The sequence below is a fragment of the Prionailurus viverrinus genome, chromosome E2, assembly GCF_022837055.1.
Source record: "Prionailurus viverrinus isolate Anna chromosome E2, UM_Priviv_1.0, whole genome shotgun sequence".
Classification (NCBI taxonomy): Eukaryota; Metazoa; Chordata; class Mammalia; order Carnivora; family Felidae; genus Prionailurus; species Prionailurus viverrinus.
In genome coordinates, this window is record NC_062575.1 from 56310095 (window position 1) to 56327034 (window position 16940).

The 16940-nt window shown below is 43.0% G+C and overlaps 1 protein-coding gene across 1 annotated transcript; it reads left to right on the forward strand.

Moving 5' to 3' along the window:
* Positions 1-11417: 11417 nt before the first annotated feature.
* Positions 11418-12443, forward strand: LOC125153782 (vomeronasal type-1 receptor 4). The gene has a single exon (XM_047837303.1). The coding sequence runs from the start codon at positions 11418-11420 to the stop codon at positions 12441-12443; it is 1026 nt and encodes a 341-aa protein (XP_047693259.1).
* Positions 12444-16940: the final 4497 nt, after the last annotated feature.

Consider the following 16940-nt stretch of genomic DNA (forward strand, 5'->3'; position numbering starts at 1 on the left):
CCATTGCTGAAGTATTCAGGATAAGTGATATCAGACAAGCTAATTGAAAAGCTTTCTAATGAGAAAAGAGTAAAAGCAAAAACTTGAAAAGCTTTCTAATGAGAAAAGAGTAAAAGCAAAAACTTGATATCATTCATTTACTTCAGAAATTATTGGGCACATTAATAGAGCTAAATGCTAATGGATTTGGAAATGATCTAGAAATTTCTGGGAAAATATACTTTAACGATATCAATTCTAGCTGTGCTAGTAAGTCTAAACAAACAAAATCCATAGAAATAAATGTTGAAGAAATGTCCACCACGAGTAAAAGCACCAGGATCAGATGGTTTCACAGGCAGATTGTATCCATCTCTGAAGTGTCATTGAAGCCAAAGCTACTTTCTTCATTCAACTATAGTGAATGCTTAGCAGAGTTCTCTAGACTTCCTTATGCTGAAATTTCCTAAGGGCACTCACTGATCATGTAATTAATTTCTTTCTTTTTTTTTTTAACATTTATTTATTTTTGAGACAGAGAGAGAGCATGAACAGGGGAGGGTCAGAGAAAGAGGGAGACACAGAATCTGAAACAGGCTCCAAGCTCTGAGCTGTCAGCACAGAGCCCGACGCAGGGCTCGAACCCACAGACCGCGAGATCATGACCTGAGCCGAAGTCGGACGCTCAACCGACTGAGCCACCCAGGCGCCCCTCATGTAATTAATTTCTAATTAAAGAAGAAACATAAAGTATAAGAGTCAAAATGATTCTTCAAATTTTGCAACAGAGAAATGTAACATTTTGTGTACGTCTACCCTGCCTTCCCCCTGAGAGTTTTATCTCAACAGAGGAGTTAAAGGGACTGCTGTGCACACAAGACCACACTCAGTGCTGACACCAAGAGTAAGTTTGGATCTTCTGAAAACCATGCTCAGTTTCCATACTTCTCTAGAAGGACTCATAGAACTCACTGAGAGCAGTTCTACTGACTGTTGTGGTTTATTACAGGGAAAGTGAACAGGTGAACATTAGACAGGGAAGAGACACATGGGGCAGAGTCCAGGAAATGTACCCAGTGTGGATCCCCTTGTTGTCCAATGTCTGGAGTCATGGAGTGTTACCTTCTGGGGTCCATATGGGATAACACTCATGGGGTATTGCCAGCGAGGGTGGCTCTCACAAGCCTTGATGCCCAGCGGTATTACTACAACTGTACCATTTACCTTCTGCATGGCTGACCTCACTGTCCATTCTGTCCCGAAGGTGAACTGATACCTTTAGCCTCTAGCCCTTCCAGAGACTGACATGGTACTTTGGGCCCAAAGGGTCATCCTAAACCTCATTGTTAGATAGCCTGGTGGTCAAACCTTCAAGCAAACAAAGACACCCCTATCAGGCATGAGATTCAAACGATTAGAGATCGACTCCAGTAGCAGAGGGCAAACGCCAGAACTCCCTTAGGTTAGGCTAATTCTTCTCTACACAAATCACTTCCTGGATTCTGCCCAGGACTCTCTCACAACAAAACACACATGTTTGTCTGGGCATCTACCTAATGGAAAGTACATGATCATCTGCAACAGTATAACTGGGAAGAAGCCCACCACTGGAAGAAGCAGGGTGAGGTGGGATGGTTTCAAAGAAACAGCTAATCTGTCCTCAAAAGTCAATACATATATCTTCATAATTTTGTACTAAATTGCTTATTTTCCTTTTGATCCATTGACCTCCCTTGGTAAGAGACGAATTTTTCTTTACTCACACCCTACTTGCCACATCAGGGAAAACAGCCATATGGCTCACAACCCATTCATCAACCACAGAAATGCACACACTGTGGAGGCTCAGACATATGTACAAATGCACGTATGCACACTCACTGACTGAAACATGCTGAAACGTGTACTGAAATAAGTCCTTCTCATACACATGCGCTGACTTCATGCACATGTCTACGTTCTGACACACAGTGCACCTACCCACACAGATGTCACTGTCACCCTCACTTGCCCACAGTTACTAAGTCACCAGGTGGATATGTATTCCAGTAACATGTTTGTAGAGAAAAGTTTCATGCATATCTCCAGACCTGTGAGGCAAAACAAGAGGATCCTAATTGCCTCTGAGACTCCCTGTCACCAAGCCCACAATGGCAACATTTAATGTCTTCAACATTTAAACAGTGCTCAGAGCTTTGCCACTTGAGGTGTGGAGTGTGGCGAGAAACTTTCACTGTGTGGGGTCTGTGAGCTGTGTTAGAAATAGAGCACTGGGAAAGGGGGTACCGGAGAATGGGGTGCAGACAGCATGGAATGTGGTTGTGGGAGATCAGGGGATAAATATGCACGGGGATAAAATATATGGCATGTTTTAAGGACATCGCTGGGCCATATGGTACAATGGGACAAGGTGTGCAAAACGATTAGCTTGTAGCACCTATTGGAGTCTGTGAGGAAAGGGTGCACAGATCTGATGAAAACAAAAGATAACTGGGGGGAAAAGTGCACACAAGTGAGTGAGGAGTATCACTGGGTAAGAGGCACAGAGTTCCTGTCCACAGTGGGTGAAGGAGTATAGCAAAGGAAGGGGAATATATTTATAAGAATGGAAGATTCTTTTCTTTTATTCTGTTTTATTTAACTGATTTTATTTACTTTATTAATGGTTTATTTCATTTCATTTCATAAGAAATGCAGACTGCCCATGCCGCACCTCATTTGGATGTATCTGGAATCTATGAACCTTGACGCCCCGTACATTCTGTTACTAATGGATCTTGAGGGTTTGTGTTGAGGGTCCAGCAAAGAGTGCAGCTACTTGCATCCTCTTGACCAAAGAGAGGTCCTCCTTTATCAGGGAAGGTCATCCTCCTCCACCCATTACACAGCTTTGGGAGGGATGCACATGCAGTGGCAAGGGAGGAACGGGTCACCCGCGTAGCCAGCCAGATGAGTGGAATCAACTCTGGCGATCACTGGGGTGCAGATGTAGCAGCCCCATTGCCTTCAAATCTGAAATATTCTTTTGATATTTGGACACAACACAGTGACACTCAGATGAAAGGCAGCTTGACTCCAGAAGACAGGGAGGCCACACATGTGTTCCCCTGGAGGTCGAGGGGCAGCTTATGTATGGTAAAGAGAGTGGGGCTAGTTGGGTTTCTGGACTCTCTGATTATTGGCACATTGAATTCCTTAAGTTCTGGGGCATAAGATCGTTCCTCATTTGCTGGTGGTTGGTCCCAGACTGATTGGAGGTGATTCATGGTGGCCAGAAGTAGAGCTCCATGAAAGTGGTGGTGGTTATGTGGACTTGAACAGTTGCTCAGGAAGGAGAGACTACTGTCCTCCAGGCTGGGACTCCAAACTGGGCCAAGGTAGCAAAAAACAGGAAACTGAAAACTCTATTACAATGTATTTGGGGATATGAATTTCCTGGGGATAGTTAGCGTCGAGATAGTTAGTGTTGAAGGGGAGCAGGAGCCTTAGAGCGGGGATAATGGGCTCCTGCAGACAAGATCATTGTGGGTCATGAAATCAATGGGGGGAGTAGTGTGTTTGGGTACACGAAGGGGCCCAAAGGAGAATAGCATATGTAGGGTTGTGAATCGGGGAATACAGGGAGGTAATGACACTCAGTATTTGAAGGCTGGGATTTTGAGGGAAGGGTAAGAATGATAGGGAGTTGGGCTGAGGTCACTGGAGGAGAGGAAATATAGGTCCAGAGGAAGGCAGAGGCAGTGGAAGTCAGGAGTGTTTGGCTGAAGTCACAGCAATGGCATGGGGCAGAAGGAAGCTATTCTAAGTGGGTGAGGGTTGGAGGTGGGGTATGGAGGTAGAAGGGTCTGGTGGAGGTGGAGGGAAAATGCAAATTAAGGAAGTAGAGGGTGATAGGGTACGATCTTAACTATGGACAAGACAAAAGGAATTATCGGATGAAGTTCTCAAGGGCAATAGAGATACAGAGGGGATCGGTATGGAGATTCAGGGAATGGTTTGTGGCACCTTGGGGGTCACTGATTCATTTCCCCACTGGTTAATACTCTCATTTTCATGGAGTCACACATTACTCATTGATGGTTTTTCCTTTGATCCCATGAAGCAAAACTTGTGCTTGTATGAGGTGCCCCTACACAATTTTTAACATACTGTAAGGCCACAGGTAGGCTGTTGAGAAATCAGCACTCATCCCTATTTCACTCCTTTGTGGGAATTTCAGGTGGGGTGTGTCTGGGGCGCATCCAGCAGGAGAGCCTCTTCACTGGTACCAGGCACTCATTGTTGGCAGCAGGTGGCAGGCCTGACCCTTCCCGATACTGAGCTCTTCAAGAACATTCATTGTCCAAAACTGATTCGATGAAGTTGTTCTTTAGTGGAATATATCTGAAATGTAATGCATGCTATATAGAAGAAATAAAACATAAAACAGAATTGAAAAAGTGTAAGTAACGTTTCTTTCTTGTGTGAAACCATCTGAAAGTAATCCCTGGTAACAGGCTTATGGATGTAATTATAATTAAGAATATTTTTGTTTTTCTCCTAAGGAAGTAGCACATTTCTGGTGTTATCCCTTCGTTTAATTGCCTTACATGGTAAAAGGGATTTTGCAGATGTAATTAAGAGACTCGTCATCTGACTTAAAATAGGGAGATTATCCTGGATTGTCTGGGTGGACCAAATTATCATATGCCCCTGAAATCAGAAGAAGTCTTGTAGATGTAACAAGAGGAAGAGATTTGAAACAGGAAGGGGATTCATATGCCTGTTACTGGCTGTCAGGGTGGAGGGAGCCTCAAGGTGATTGTCCACAGAAAGGACCTCTGGCAAGAATGTGAATCATTGTGGAGGTGAATCTTCTTCACAGGCTCCAGGTAAGAGCCCAGGAGAGCCAGCATCTACATTTGGGCTTCCTCACCTACTGACCTGTGACAAAATCAATGAGCGGTGCTTGAAGCTGCTGATTTCATGGGAATTTGTTCCAGCAACAACAGAAAGCTACCACGGTCACACCTCATTTTGTTGCACTTTGCTTTATGGCTGCAGAATCTGTGGTTTTTGCAAACGGAAGGTTTGTGGCACCCTACCTCGAGCAAGTCTATCAGCACCAGTTTTTCACACCATTGCTCCCTTTGTGTCTCTGTGTCACATTTTGGTAATAGTCACAAGAGTTCAGACTTACCCTCTGTCATTTTTTTCTCCTAGTTATCTATGTTTAGTGATCTTTGATGTCACTATTGGAATTATTTTGGGGTGCCATGAACCATGCCCATATAAGACAGCAAATGTAATGAATGAATGTGGGCTGCAGATGTGGTGGAAGAAGCAAGAGATCTGAATTAGATGTTGAGTCTGTCAGTGAGGCTGAGTTGCTGCAATCTCATGATCAAACTTGAGTGCATGAGGAGTTGCTCCTTCTGGAGGACTGAGATGGAATCGACTCCTGGTGGAGATGCTGTGAGGATTGTAGAAATGACACCAAAGGATGTGGAAGGGTACATAGTCCTAGTTGGTAAAGCAGCAGCAGGGTTGGAGAGGATTGACTCCAGTTCTGAAAGCAGTTCTGTGGCTAAAATGCAACGAGACAGCATCACACGATACAGAGAAATTGGTGTGAAAGGAAATCAAGGCAGCAAACGTTATTGTTGTCTTTTTGAAAGATATTGCCACCTCCACCCCAAGCTCGGTAATGCCCACCCTGACCAGTCAGCAGCCTTCAACATGGCGACAAGACCCTCCACCAGGAAAAAGTTTCTGACTCCCTAAAAGCTCAGATGATGGTCAGCATTTTCCTGAAACTAAGTATGGTTGAAACATGATGCATGTTGTTTTTTAAACATAATGCTAGTGCACACTCAATAGACTGCAGTACAGGGAGGACATGACTTATGTGCATGGGGAGGTGAAAAATTCCTTGGAATTTTTTTTGAGATATATGCTTTTTCAATGTGCTCTGGAACCAAACGTGCAGACCTCCAAGGTGTGCCTTTAAATATGGAAACATAGGGGCGCCTGGGTGGCGCAGTCGGTTAAGCATCCGACTTCAGCCAGGTCACGATCTCGCGGTCCGTGAGTTTGAGCCCCGCGTCAGGCTCTAGGCTGATGGCTCAGAGCCTGGAGCCTGTTTCCGATTCTGTGTCTCCCTCTCTCTCTGCCCCTCCCCCGTTCATGTTCTGTCTCTCTCTGTCCCAAAAATAAATAAACGTTGAAAAAAAATTAAAAAAAATAATAAATATGGAAACATATGTAATGATAAACAATAACATGAGGTGTTGATATTCAAAACTGATGCAATTTCCATCTCCAAATGTAATGATTTTCTTCATATTTAGATTTATTTTGTTTCTCAACGTAGCATTGGAGTATATCTGATATTATCTCAGAAATGACATAAAAATAAATACACACTTTTGAAGATACTCTGTTTTGATTCAGTGTGTACATAAATATTGTTATACTGGCCATACTTTACAATCAAATAGTTTTTATTGGTCATTAGTCTGTAAAGGAGATATCTTTATGCAATAGAAATAGCTCTCCAATATTCCCCGAAAAAGTTCAGTTTATTCCCTGATGATTATTAATGAGTCATTTTATCTAAACACAGGCAAAAGTTTTTATGCGTATAAGAGTTAAATGAAAAAAATTCTTGATAGTGAATATCTGGGTAAGATGAAAAGACCTTTAATTTTCTCTGACTCTTTTTTTGTTAATTAAAAAAATTTTAATGTTTGTTTATTTTTGAGAAATAGACAGGACACAAGCCCGGAAGGGGCATATTGAGAGGGAGACATAGAATCTGAAGCAGGCTCCAGGCTCTGAGCTGTCAGCACAGAGGCTGACAGTGGGCTTGAACCCACAAACTGTTAGATCATGTCCTGAGCCAAAGTTGAATGCTTAACCGACAGAACCACTGAGGTGCTTCTCACTGACTCTTTAAGTATAGAGAACACGCTGATGGTTACAAGAGGGGAGCTGGATGCGGGGTATGTTTTAAAGACCCAGTGGGGAGTAAGGAGTGCACTTGTTGTTACGTGCACCATGTATTTGATGAAAGTGTTGAATCACTATATTGTCTACCTGAAATTAATATAACAGTATATGTTGACTAATTGGAATTAGAAGAAAAATGAAAAAACAACTTTCTCTATTTTTTTTTGAAATAATATCCAACATTCCTATAGTATTAGGAAGAAATAATGATATTTTGTAATTTTTAAAAAAGGGTTAAATGTTGGTTATCCCACACATCATGGGGTATCAGTAGTTGGTCCAGTTGCTTTGTGCACATGAGGATAGTCTCACTGGTTCTTGAGATGGGATGATCCCTCCACCATTTTTGCATGTTCTCACAGTGCATGCATACTTGCGAAATTGCCCTTGCAATGACTGTAAAATACAATATCCCAGGATCTGTGTACCCTCATGCCATAACTTTTCATTTAACGTTTACTTATCATGTTGAACAATTTAACAGAAAATGTAAAGGAGAAAATGTAATCTGAGAGCAAATGTAAACCTAGAGCAGACTCTTTTTTTTTTTAATTTTTTAACGTTTATTTATTTTTGAGAGAGAGTGCATGAGAGGGTGCAAGTGGGGGAGGGGCAGAGAGTGAGGGAGACACAGGATCTGAAGCAGGTTCCAGGCTCTGAGCTGTCTGAGCCCGACGTGGGGCTTGAACTCACAAACTGCGAGATCATGACCTGAGCAGAAGTCGGATGCTTAACTGACTGAGTCACCCAGGTGCCCCTAGAGCAGACTCTTTATCTAAACTCACCAACCATTACTGTTTTGTCAGTGTCACACTTAGGATCAGCAGGGGGTTTTAGAAACACCATTACTTGTGCTTCACACCTCCCCCACCTGCATTTTGTGAGTTGTTGTGTCTCCAGGACTCATTTCTGAGAGTGGAGCCCAAGCTCTGGCCCATGGGGAGGTGACAGGGGTCTGCTGTGCCTGGTTTTGTAGGAGGATCTTGGTGCAGTCCTGTCCCCAGTGCTGTAGCAGGATTTGAGATGTTTCTAGGAGAGCAATGTCTCTAAGACGGGGGAGGGGAAACTCATAGTATGATAACCTTCAGATCAGAGTTGTTTGTGTTGGTCATGAATCCCTCTTGTGGAAAAGGACATAGAAGGGGGGACTTTTCTGCATTCGAAGGTGCTTCTGCCCGTGGGGAGGCAGGTGAAAAGGAAGGTGTGACAGTTGCAGGGGTTGCCATAACAAGGACCCTACAAGGATTGGCTGAAACAACAGACATTTATGTCTGGTGGTTCTGGAAGCTAAAAGTTGAAGATTAAGTTGTCCTCAGGGGTGTGCTTCCTTTGAAGGCCCTCGGGGAATCCTTTCAGGCCACTATCCAACTTCTGCTTCCTTGAATTGTGGCAGCAAAGTTCATGTGGTGTTCACCCCGTGTGCATTTTTTCCCCAAATTTACGCCCCCCTTTTTTGTAAGGACACCAGTCATGTTAGATTAGGAGACTCCCTACTCTAATATGACTTCATCTTAAGTAATTCCATGTGCAATGACCCTGTTTCCAAATAAAGAGACATTCTGAGGTCCTGGAGCTTAAGACTTCAGCGAATTTGGTTTGATGGGACACAGTACAAACCATAAAAGAAGGGGTATGTTGATGCCATAAAAAATGCGTATTTACAAAATATGTTTTTCCAGAGAGTGAGAACATGGGTGGAAAATTGAAGAACAAAGGGGAAAACGTCTTTCTCAGACTCATACTGATATCCAGGTCAAATGCTGCGTCCTTTCTTCCCCCTGAGAGGCCATTTGTTTATAACTTGAAAACCTTTACTTCTCTCTCTCAACCCTGTCACTCCAGCCCTTGACCTGGGCTCCGTGTCTCACAAATACCCATTCTCCCCTCCAGCGTTTTCTGTCCCGGGCCCACGGTGCCCTCCTGCCCAGGCTTCTTTCCCTCAGGCTTTACGTCCTTTCCCACATGCCAGTGGTCTCTAGAGGTGCTAGCTAGAAACTTGTAGTTGTTCTTGGTAATTGGCCAGTGGGGAGAAAGTTGGCAAAAATATTCTCAGGTCCCACACCTGTCACTGCCAGTGCTGCTTCAGGTGAAATGCTAATTGCTGTTGTGAGGTGGGGGTGGGGGGCGGTCACACAGTAATAAACACATCTCAGGGCCCGGTTGCCCATCTTGCACACGCACTCACTTCTCTGACCATCAACATGGAGCCCATCATGCAGGCAGCAGGAAGAAGTTCATGGGTTTTCTCTGTGTTCATCTGAGAGGTAGACTCTGTAAGGGAAGGAACTGTGTCAGGAGTCCAGGTAAGTGACCAGATTGAACAAAGGGGGTTTTCTGCGTTTGAATCTGGCTCAGTGCCAAAGCCACATGGGAAGCTGGATTACCTCCTGAGCCAGGAACTGAGCTGGTATAGAGAGATGGGGTCCTAGACCTACACCCAACCCTGATGGCTCCTAAGGCGTGTAGTGTAATCCTCACTGACAGTGATTATGTGGTTTCACCCAAGTGGTCATGAAATCTGTGTTTTTTAAGTTTTTATTTTAATTCTAGTTGGTTAATGTAGAGTTAATATAGTTATATTAGTTTAGGTGTACAATGTAGTAATTCAATTTCTCCAAAGGAATGTGATTTTTTTTTTTATTAAAAAAAATTTTTTTTTCAACATTTATTTATTTTTGGGACAGAGAGAGACAGAGCATGAACGGGGGAGGGGCAGAGAGAGAGAGGGAGACACAGAATCAGAAACAGGCTCCAGGCTCTGAGCCATCAGCCCAGAGCCTGACGCGGGGCTCGAACTCACGGGCCGCGAGATCGTGACCTGGCTGAAGTCGGACGCTTAACCAACTGCGCCACCCAGGCGCCCCAGGAATGTGATTTTTAATGTACTTAAGTACTGTAGTTCTGGAGACAGTCTGCTGTTGATCCTGTGTTACAGGGACCACAGACATTACTGTGAGGTTTCTAAGGTGCCCTCAGAACCTTGATTCGAAATAAAGAGTTTGATGAATCTCTAGTATCATATCATCGTGTGTAGGAACCGTGTCTCTAAGGGGTACTTGGGTAGCTTAGTTGGAAGCTCATGGGACTCTTGATCTTGGGGTCATGAGTTTAAGCCCCATGTGGGATGTAGAAATTGTTCAAATAAGTAAAACTTAAAAAAAAATCTATAAACATTCTGTGTGATCACAGGTGCTGGTTTAGAATTGTTTTCTCTAACTCCAGGTATTTGAAGTGTTTAATAGATATAAGAAGTGTCTGTGAATTAAACATGGAGAGGCTTTTCCCAGTTAACAGGGAAGCAGCACGTAAGAAAAATAGAACTTAGTAAGTTTCTTGCAAGATTCTTAGCCTCCAATGTATCTTATGATATTTCTGCTCTATTAAATATTATAAAACCAATCCAAGATTATTTCACTTACAAGTCACGCAAGGTATTTGCCTGACATTCCATTATGCATGTGTCCTGTCTTTCTTTTCTTTTTCTTTTTCCTTAAATAGGCTTCATGCCCAGCACAGATCTCAACACAAGCTTGAACTCAGGACCAGAGATCAAGACCTGAGTTGAGATCAAGTTTTGGACCCTTAACTTACTGACCCAGGCGCCCCTTGTATTTCAGTACCTTTCACAAATCATGCTTAACTTTTACTAATTTTATTTAACTGAGGTTTTAACAAATTGATACCTATAGATTGTGAAAATAGTAGTAATTTTGTTTCCAGTATACATCGTTTAAGCAGGAACTAGTGTTTTCTGTCTTGAGTTCCAAGGTCTTAGGAATAGTACTTTTGTTTCTGGAAAAAAACAATGATTCCTTCTGTTGCCTTCCTAATATGGAGCCCTTCTTGCATTCATTAAAACCAGGTTTCCATGAGGCAGGAACCTGCAGCTTTGTTGGACAGCAATCAGTGCATCTACAGTTTTCTGAGATCTCTAGGGTGGTATTCACGGTTTATAGTGGCTTATAGAAAGGGTGTTCATAAATAATGGAACATTTTCATTAGCAAAAATTGCATGTAAATACCGCCATCTATCTTGAAATGGCAAAGTGTAAACATAAAGCTAAATATAGATCTGGTTTATTTACAGAACACAGCTAAGCAGTGTTTTTGTATATCATTAATTGAATGCACTAACTTTCTGCACAGCACAGCCAGGTTCTCATCACCTGTCTGCCCCTAATTAATGAGTGAATGTAGACAAGCACTTAACCTCTCTGTTCTTCTGTGGTCCTTATGTTTCTAAGGAAGGCAGCAGTGCCTGCCTCATGTATTTAATGAGAAATAAGTTATTTCATGGGTGGTAGTTATACTATTGTTTCACACATAGCAAGTGTTGTGTAATGGTTGTTCATGCAACTCTTGGAAGGCCTCAAATGACTGAAGAACTTTAAGTAATTATTTGAAAGTAAGAAGTGTTGGTGAGTGGAGAATATCAGATTTCAGTTGACATGATTTGTCTGGCCTCTGCCTCCTATTCCCACGCAGGATCCTCTAGCCCAGAAGATAAGTATCAGTCACTGAGGACAGACAGGATGGCCACCAGGGATCTGGCAATAAGAGTGATCTTCTTAATCCAGACTGTGGTTGGAATCCTGGGGAACTTGTCTCTTCTTTACCATTATGTCCTTTTTTCTTTCACTAGGTGTAGGCCAAGGCCCACAGATTTGATTGTCAAGAACCTGATTGTAGCCAACATTTTGGTCCTGGTCTCTTTTGGAATACACCATACCCTGTCAACTTTTGGGTGGTATAACATGTTCAGTGATTTTGGATGTAAATTCTTCCCCTATGTTCGTGGTGTGGGCAGGGGCGTGTCCATTGGCATGACCTGCCTCTTGAGTGTCTTCCAGGCCATCACGATCAGCCCCCAGAACTCCAGATGGACAGCGCTTAAAGAGAAAGCTCTCAAGTGCCTTGTCCCTTCACTTGTCCTATGCTGGGTCTTGCAGATATTGATAAATATCATGTATCCTGTGGTTATGGGTAGCACTTTGAACAAGAATAATATCACAAACAGAAAAAGTTTCGAGTACTGTTCAGCTGTTCGTTATGAGAAAACCAGAAATTCATTGAATACAATGTTGTTAACATTACCTGATGTGTTGTATGTGGGGCTCATGCTCTGGGCCAGCATTTCTATGGTTTTCCTTCTGTACCAGCACAAGCAGAGGGTCCAACACATTCATCGGACCAGCGTCTCCTCCACATCATCCCCTGAGTCCACAGCCACCAAAACCATTTTCCTCCTGGTGTGTACCTTTGTCTACTTTAATACCCTTTCGTCGGTCTTTCAAATTGTTTTGTCTGTTTTTGACTGTCCCACCTGGTACCTCGTGAACACCAGTTCAGTGATCGCTCTGTGTTTCCCAGCTGTCAGTCCCTTTCTGCTCATGAGCCGAGACCCCAGGGTATCCATGGTCTGCTTTCCCTGTATAAGGAATATAAAATGCCCTCATTTTATGAGAATTGTGTAAATTGTAGGAATTTCCATAATGCTCCTCATGTCAGTTATTCCTTCTTCACCTCTGAGTCCTGTATAATTGTGAGAGGCTAACTTAATAATGGTAAGCAGAACATGTTTAACATCTCCTTTAAAGCGAAAAATAAGTTACAATAGTAATCATAATGCAATATTATATCATTATCTTATAAATCCTTATTGAAGTTTTGCTAATGATTTTAGTGGAGGAGTTCATAAATTACGCAATTTCAATCATCAGATCCTGAAACAATCTGGATATTATGCAGAACTCTTTGGGAGTGTCATGTAAATTTGTTACAGCAAATATCCCTGAAGTGATGTAGGCATGGAATTAAAGCAAAAGGAGCCTGGAAATGGGTCAGCCTGTGGCTGCTCAACACTGACACCAAAGAGAATGGTATCAGAGGAAGAATTCAGTAAATGAATAAAGCCTTGGACACCCAGTTATGATTGTGGCACATTTCATCCTTAGGAAGGTGGTAGTTAGTCATGTGAAGTATGATGTTATGGGAACATGGGAGGTGAGCATGAGTAAACATTTTCAGAGAGAAATGGTCAGATTGGACTGGAGCGGATAGTGGAGAGCATAGATTAAAATTTTAGCTGATTTAAAAAAAATTTATTTTAGAGAGAGAGTGTGAGAATAGAGGGTCAGAAGGAGAGAGAGAATCGAGCTGCATGATAAATGTGGAGCCTGCTTGAGATTCTCTCTCTCTCCCTCTGCCCCTCTCGCAGCCTTGTGCCCTGTCTCTCTTTCTAAAAGAAAAAAATATATAAAAGTATGTTTTAAAAATATATAAAGGCACATTCTCCTGTCATAAGTGTGTCGCTCAAGGAAAGTTCACAAAGTGATCACACTCTGTACCAGGTATTTAGTTCAATAGATTAAATATTGTCAGACTCAGAAGCCCCTTGTGCTCCTTACCAGTCAGTCCTCATCACGGTCATGCATGCCGTGACATGGAACAGCATAGGTCACTTTAGGCTCTTTAGTACTGATACAAAGGAAGTAATAGAGCACGAACTCTTTGTATTTGGCTTTTGTCATTTTTTCTGTTGTTTGTGAACTTACTGCTGCATGTCGTTACTGATCATTCATTGGCATTGCTGCAGAGAGGGTTCTCCTGCATACATTTGAAACTATTAACTCAGTCACTCCACTTTTAATTAGGATAGTGGTGGTTTTCAGTTTGGGTCTATTAAGAATAATGCTGTACGTAAATTTCTACCATGCTTTGTTAGCATGCATAAAACTTTCTGCTGGCCATAGAAGTAACATTGGAGTTGAATGGTGACAGGTTTACATCTCTGCACCTTTAGGAAATAGTGCCCAAGGAGTTTGAAAAATTGTACAAACGTTCACACCCACCAGCAGTGTAGGAGGTTTTTGGTTTGTGGACATGCTTGTCAACAGTGTTGATTTTTTTTCCTTTTTCTTTTTGACTTCTGGTTGGTGTGCACTGGTATGAAGTAGTGAACTTCTTTTTTTTTTTTTAATTTGTCTTAAAAAATGTTTATTTTTGAGAGAGAGACAGAGTGTGAACAGGGGAGGAGCAGAGAGATAGGGAGACAGAATCAGAAGCAGGCTCCAGGCTCCGAGCTGTCAGCACAGAGACCGACACAGGGCTCGAACTCACAAACCAGGAGATCATGACCTGAGCCAAAGTCAGATGCTTAACGGACCGAGCCACTCAGGCACCTCATCAAGTAGTGATTTTCTTATACTCTCCTTGATTACTATGGAAGTTGTGCATTGTTTCACATATTCCTTAGACATTGGGAAATATCTTTTTCAAGTATACCTTAGTTTTATTTTGTCCAGTTTTTTCTATCATGTTGTCCTTTTCTTAAAAAAATTTTTTTTTACATTTATTTTTGAGAGACAGAGAGAGAGAGAGCATGAGCAGGAGAGGGGCAGAGAGAGAGGGAGACACAGAATCCAAAGCAGGCTCTAGGCTCTGAGCTGTCAGCACAGAGCCCAACGCGGGGCCGAACTCACAAACCACGAGATCATGACGCGAGCCAAAGTCGGATGCCCACCTGACTGAGCCACCCAGGCACCCCTCGTGTTGTCCTTTTCTCAATGTTTTGTAGTAGGTCTGTATATTTGTTAGACGTGTTTCCTTTCTTGGTCTCTTTTTTCTCATGCTCTCTCTGTGTCTTTGTATGTTAATTTTTTTCTTGAAATTTATTTATTTTGAGCGAGAGAAAGTGAGAGACAGCATGTGCACGAGTTGGGGGACACTCAGAGAGAGAGAGGGAGAGAGAATCCCAAGCAGGCTTGATGCTGTCAGCGCAGAACCTGATGATGGGCTCAAACCCTCGAACTGTGAGATCTTGACCTGACCTGAACTCAAGAGTGGGATGCTGAACTGACTGAGTTACCCACATGCTGCCTGTCGTTGTATGTGCTGATGAGAAGAAAGTCTTTAAATTCTTTTTATTTTCTAATGTTTATTTGTGAGAGAGAGACACAGAGTATGAGTGGGGGAGGGGCAGAGAGAGAGAGAGAGAGAGAGAGAGAATCTGAAGCAGGCTCTAGGCTCTGAGCTGTCAGCACAGCTGACACAAACTCACAAATGGTGAGACCACGACCTGAGCCAAAGTCAGATACTTAACCAACTGAGCCACCCAGGTGCCCTGAGAAGAAAGAAGAAAGTTTTAATGTTAATATAACTCTTTCCTCCTTTATACATAATGCTTATTTCTGTTCAAGAATACTTCCCTTTTTTAAGTTATTTTTAATTTTATTGTAGAGAGAGAGAACATGAAGGGGGAGAGGGGCAGATGGAAAGAGCGAGAGAAAGAGAGAGGGAGAGAATCTTTAGCAGGCTCCACTCTCAGGTGGAACCCAAGATGGGGCTTGATCTCCCCCTACTTAGCAGAAATCGAGAGTCAGCAGCTCAAATGACTGATCAACCCAGGTGCCCCCAAAATCTTTACATCACGTTAATCTTTAGATTGGCAGTCCTTCCAGAACTGAATTGCTGTATGTGTGGATAGTGAATTCTATTTTTTTCTGATAAGCTAACAAATTTCAATTCTTTCAGAATACACGATGTTATATGTGGAAACAAGGGGAACAGATGTGACCACGAATCTCTTGCTGCCTATTGTGTTTGAATAATACTGCCTTTTGTCTTGGTCCCTGGAGTCTCATGTCTTCTTGCAGCATCCATGCAGCCAGCAGGCTCACTTACTGGTTTGCAAATGGGGTAAAATCTTATACCCTTTACATTTCTTGAAGTCTTGGCAATGAGGATGGGATAACAATTGAGCAGTACAAGGACTAACCTTTGTGTGTTGCCACAGTAACAGTGGGAAGTTGAGTTGATGTGGTAATTGAGTGCTTTCTGAGTCTGTGTGGACTGCTACAAGAAAATTCACAAGTGTATAGTGTAGAAACGAGTTCACATCTCCCAGGTATGGAGTTTGAAAATCTGAGATCAGAGTGCCAGTGTGGTTGTTGAGGGCCTTCCTCTGGGTTGCAGCCTTCTGCTATTGTCATAAGACAGAATAGAGGAGGGAGTTCTCAGGTCTCTTTGTAAAGGGCACCCATCACTTTCATGAGGGCAGAGCCTTCAGGTCACTTCCCAAAGGCCCCACCTCCAAATGCCATCACCTTGTGGGTTAGGTTTCAATATATGTATTTTTAGGAAACACAAACAGACCATTGCAGGACCCTTTGGAACAAGTTCAACAACCAGTTTGTTTCTATGTCACAATGTAATAGGAATTGTTGTGTTATAGGCTTTGCTTCCCCGTTCCAGAAGTTCCAGACGGGATTGTCCCAATCAGGGTGAGGTGCAGGTAGAGAAGTGTTACTGGGACACACAGCCTTTCATTTGCCATCATTGGGGGGTTTCCGTCCACCTCTGATGTACCAAGTTTTCATAATGTATGTGATATTCTGTCTGTTGGCCTGTTAGAGGCCTCAGTCTTAATCGCTCTGTCTAATGTGCCATCACCTCTGCCAGTAGGGGTGGCTGATATAACCCAAGCAATTCAGAACCCAATAAAGTTCACTAGTAAAGCGCTCAGTCCCTCCAGCAGTGAAGGAAAAATCCTCTTGTTTCCTTCCTGTCACCTAGAAGGAAGTCAAGTCTTACTGAACCCCTCGGGTGTGGGAGACAGCACAGGTCTCTGTGAGTGCTGTGTCTGTCATTTGGAGCCTCTGGCAAAGGGAGGAAGCCTTGACCCAGAAGCACCCCCATGGTATGTGATTTGGGGGCTCATGCAACACAGTTAACTGGTGCACTGTTTTGAAACAGCAGCTTAAAACTAAATAAATAATTTTTAAAAACATTTTTTTCAACATTTATTTATTTTTGGGACAGAGAGAGACAGAGCATGAACGGGGGAGGGGCAGAGAGAGAGGGAGACACAGAATCGGAAGCAGGCTCCAGGCTCTGAGCCATCAACCCAGAGCCTGACGCGGGGCTCGAACTCACGGACCGCGAGATCGTGACCTGGCTGAAGTTGGACGCTT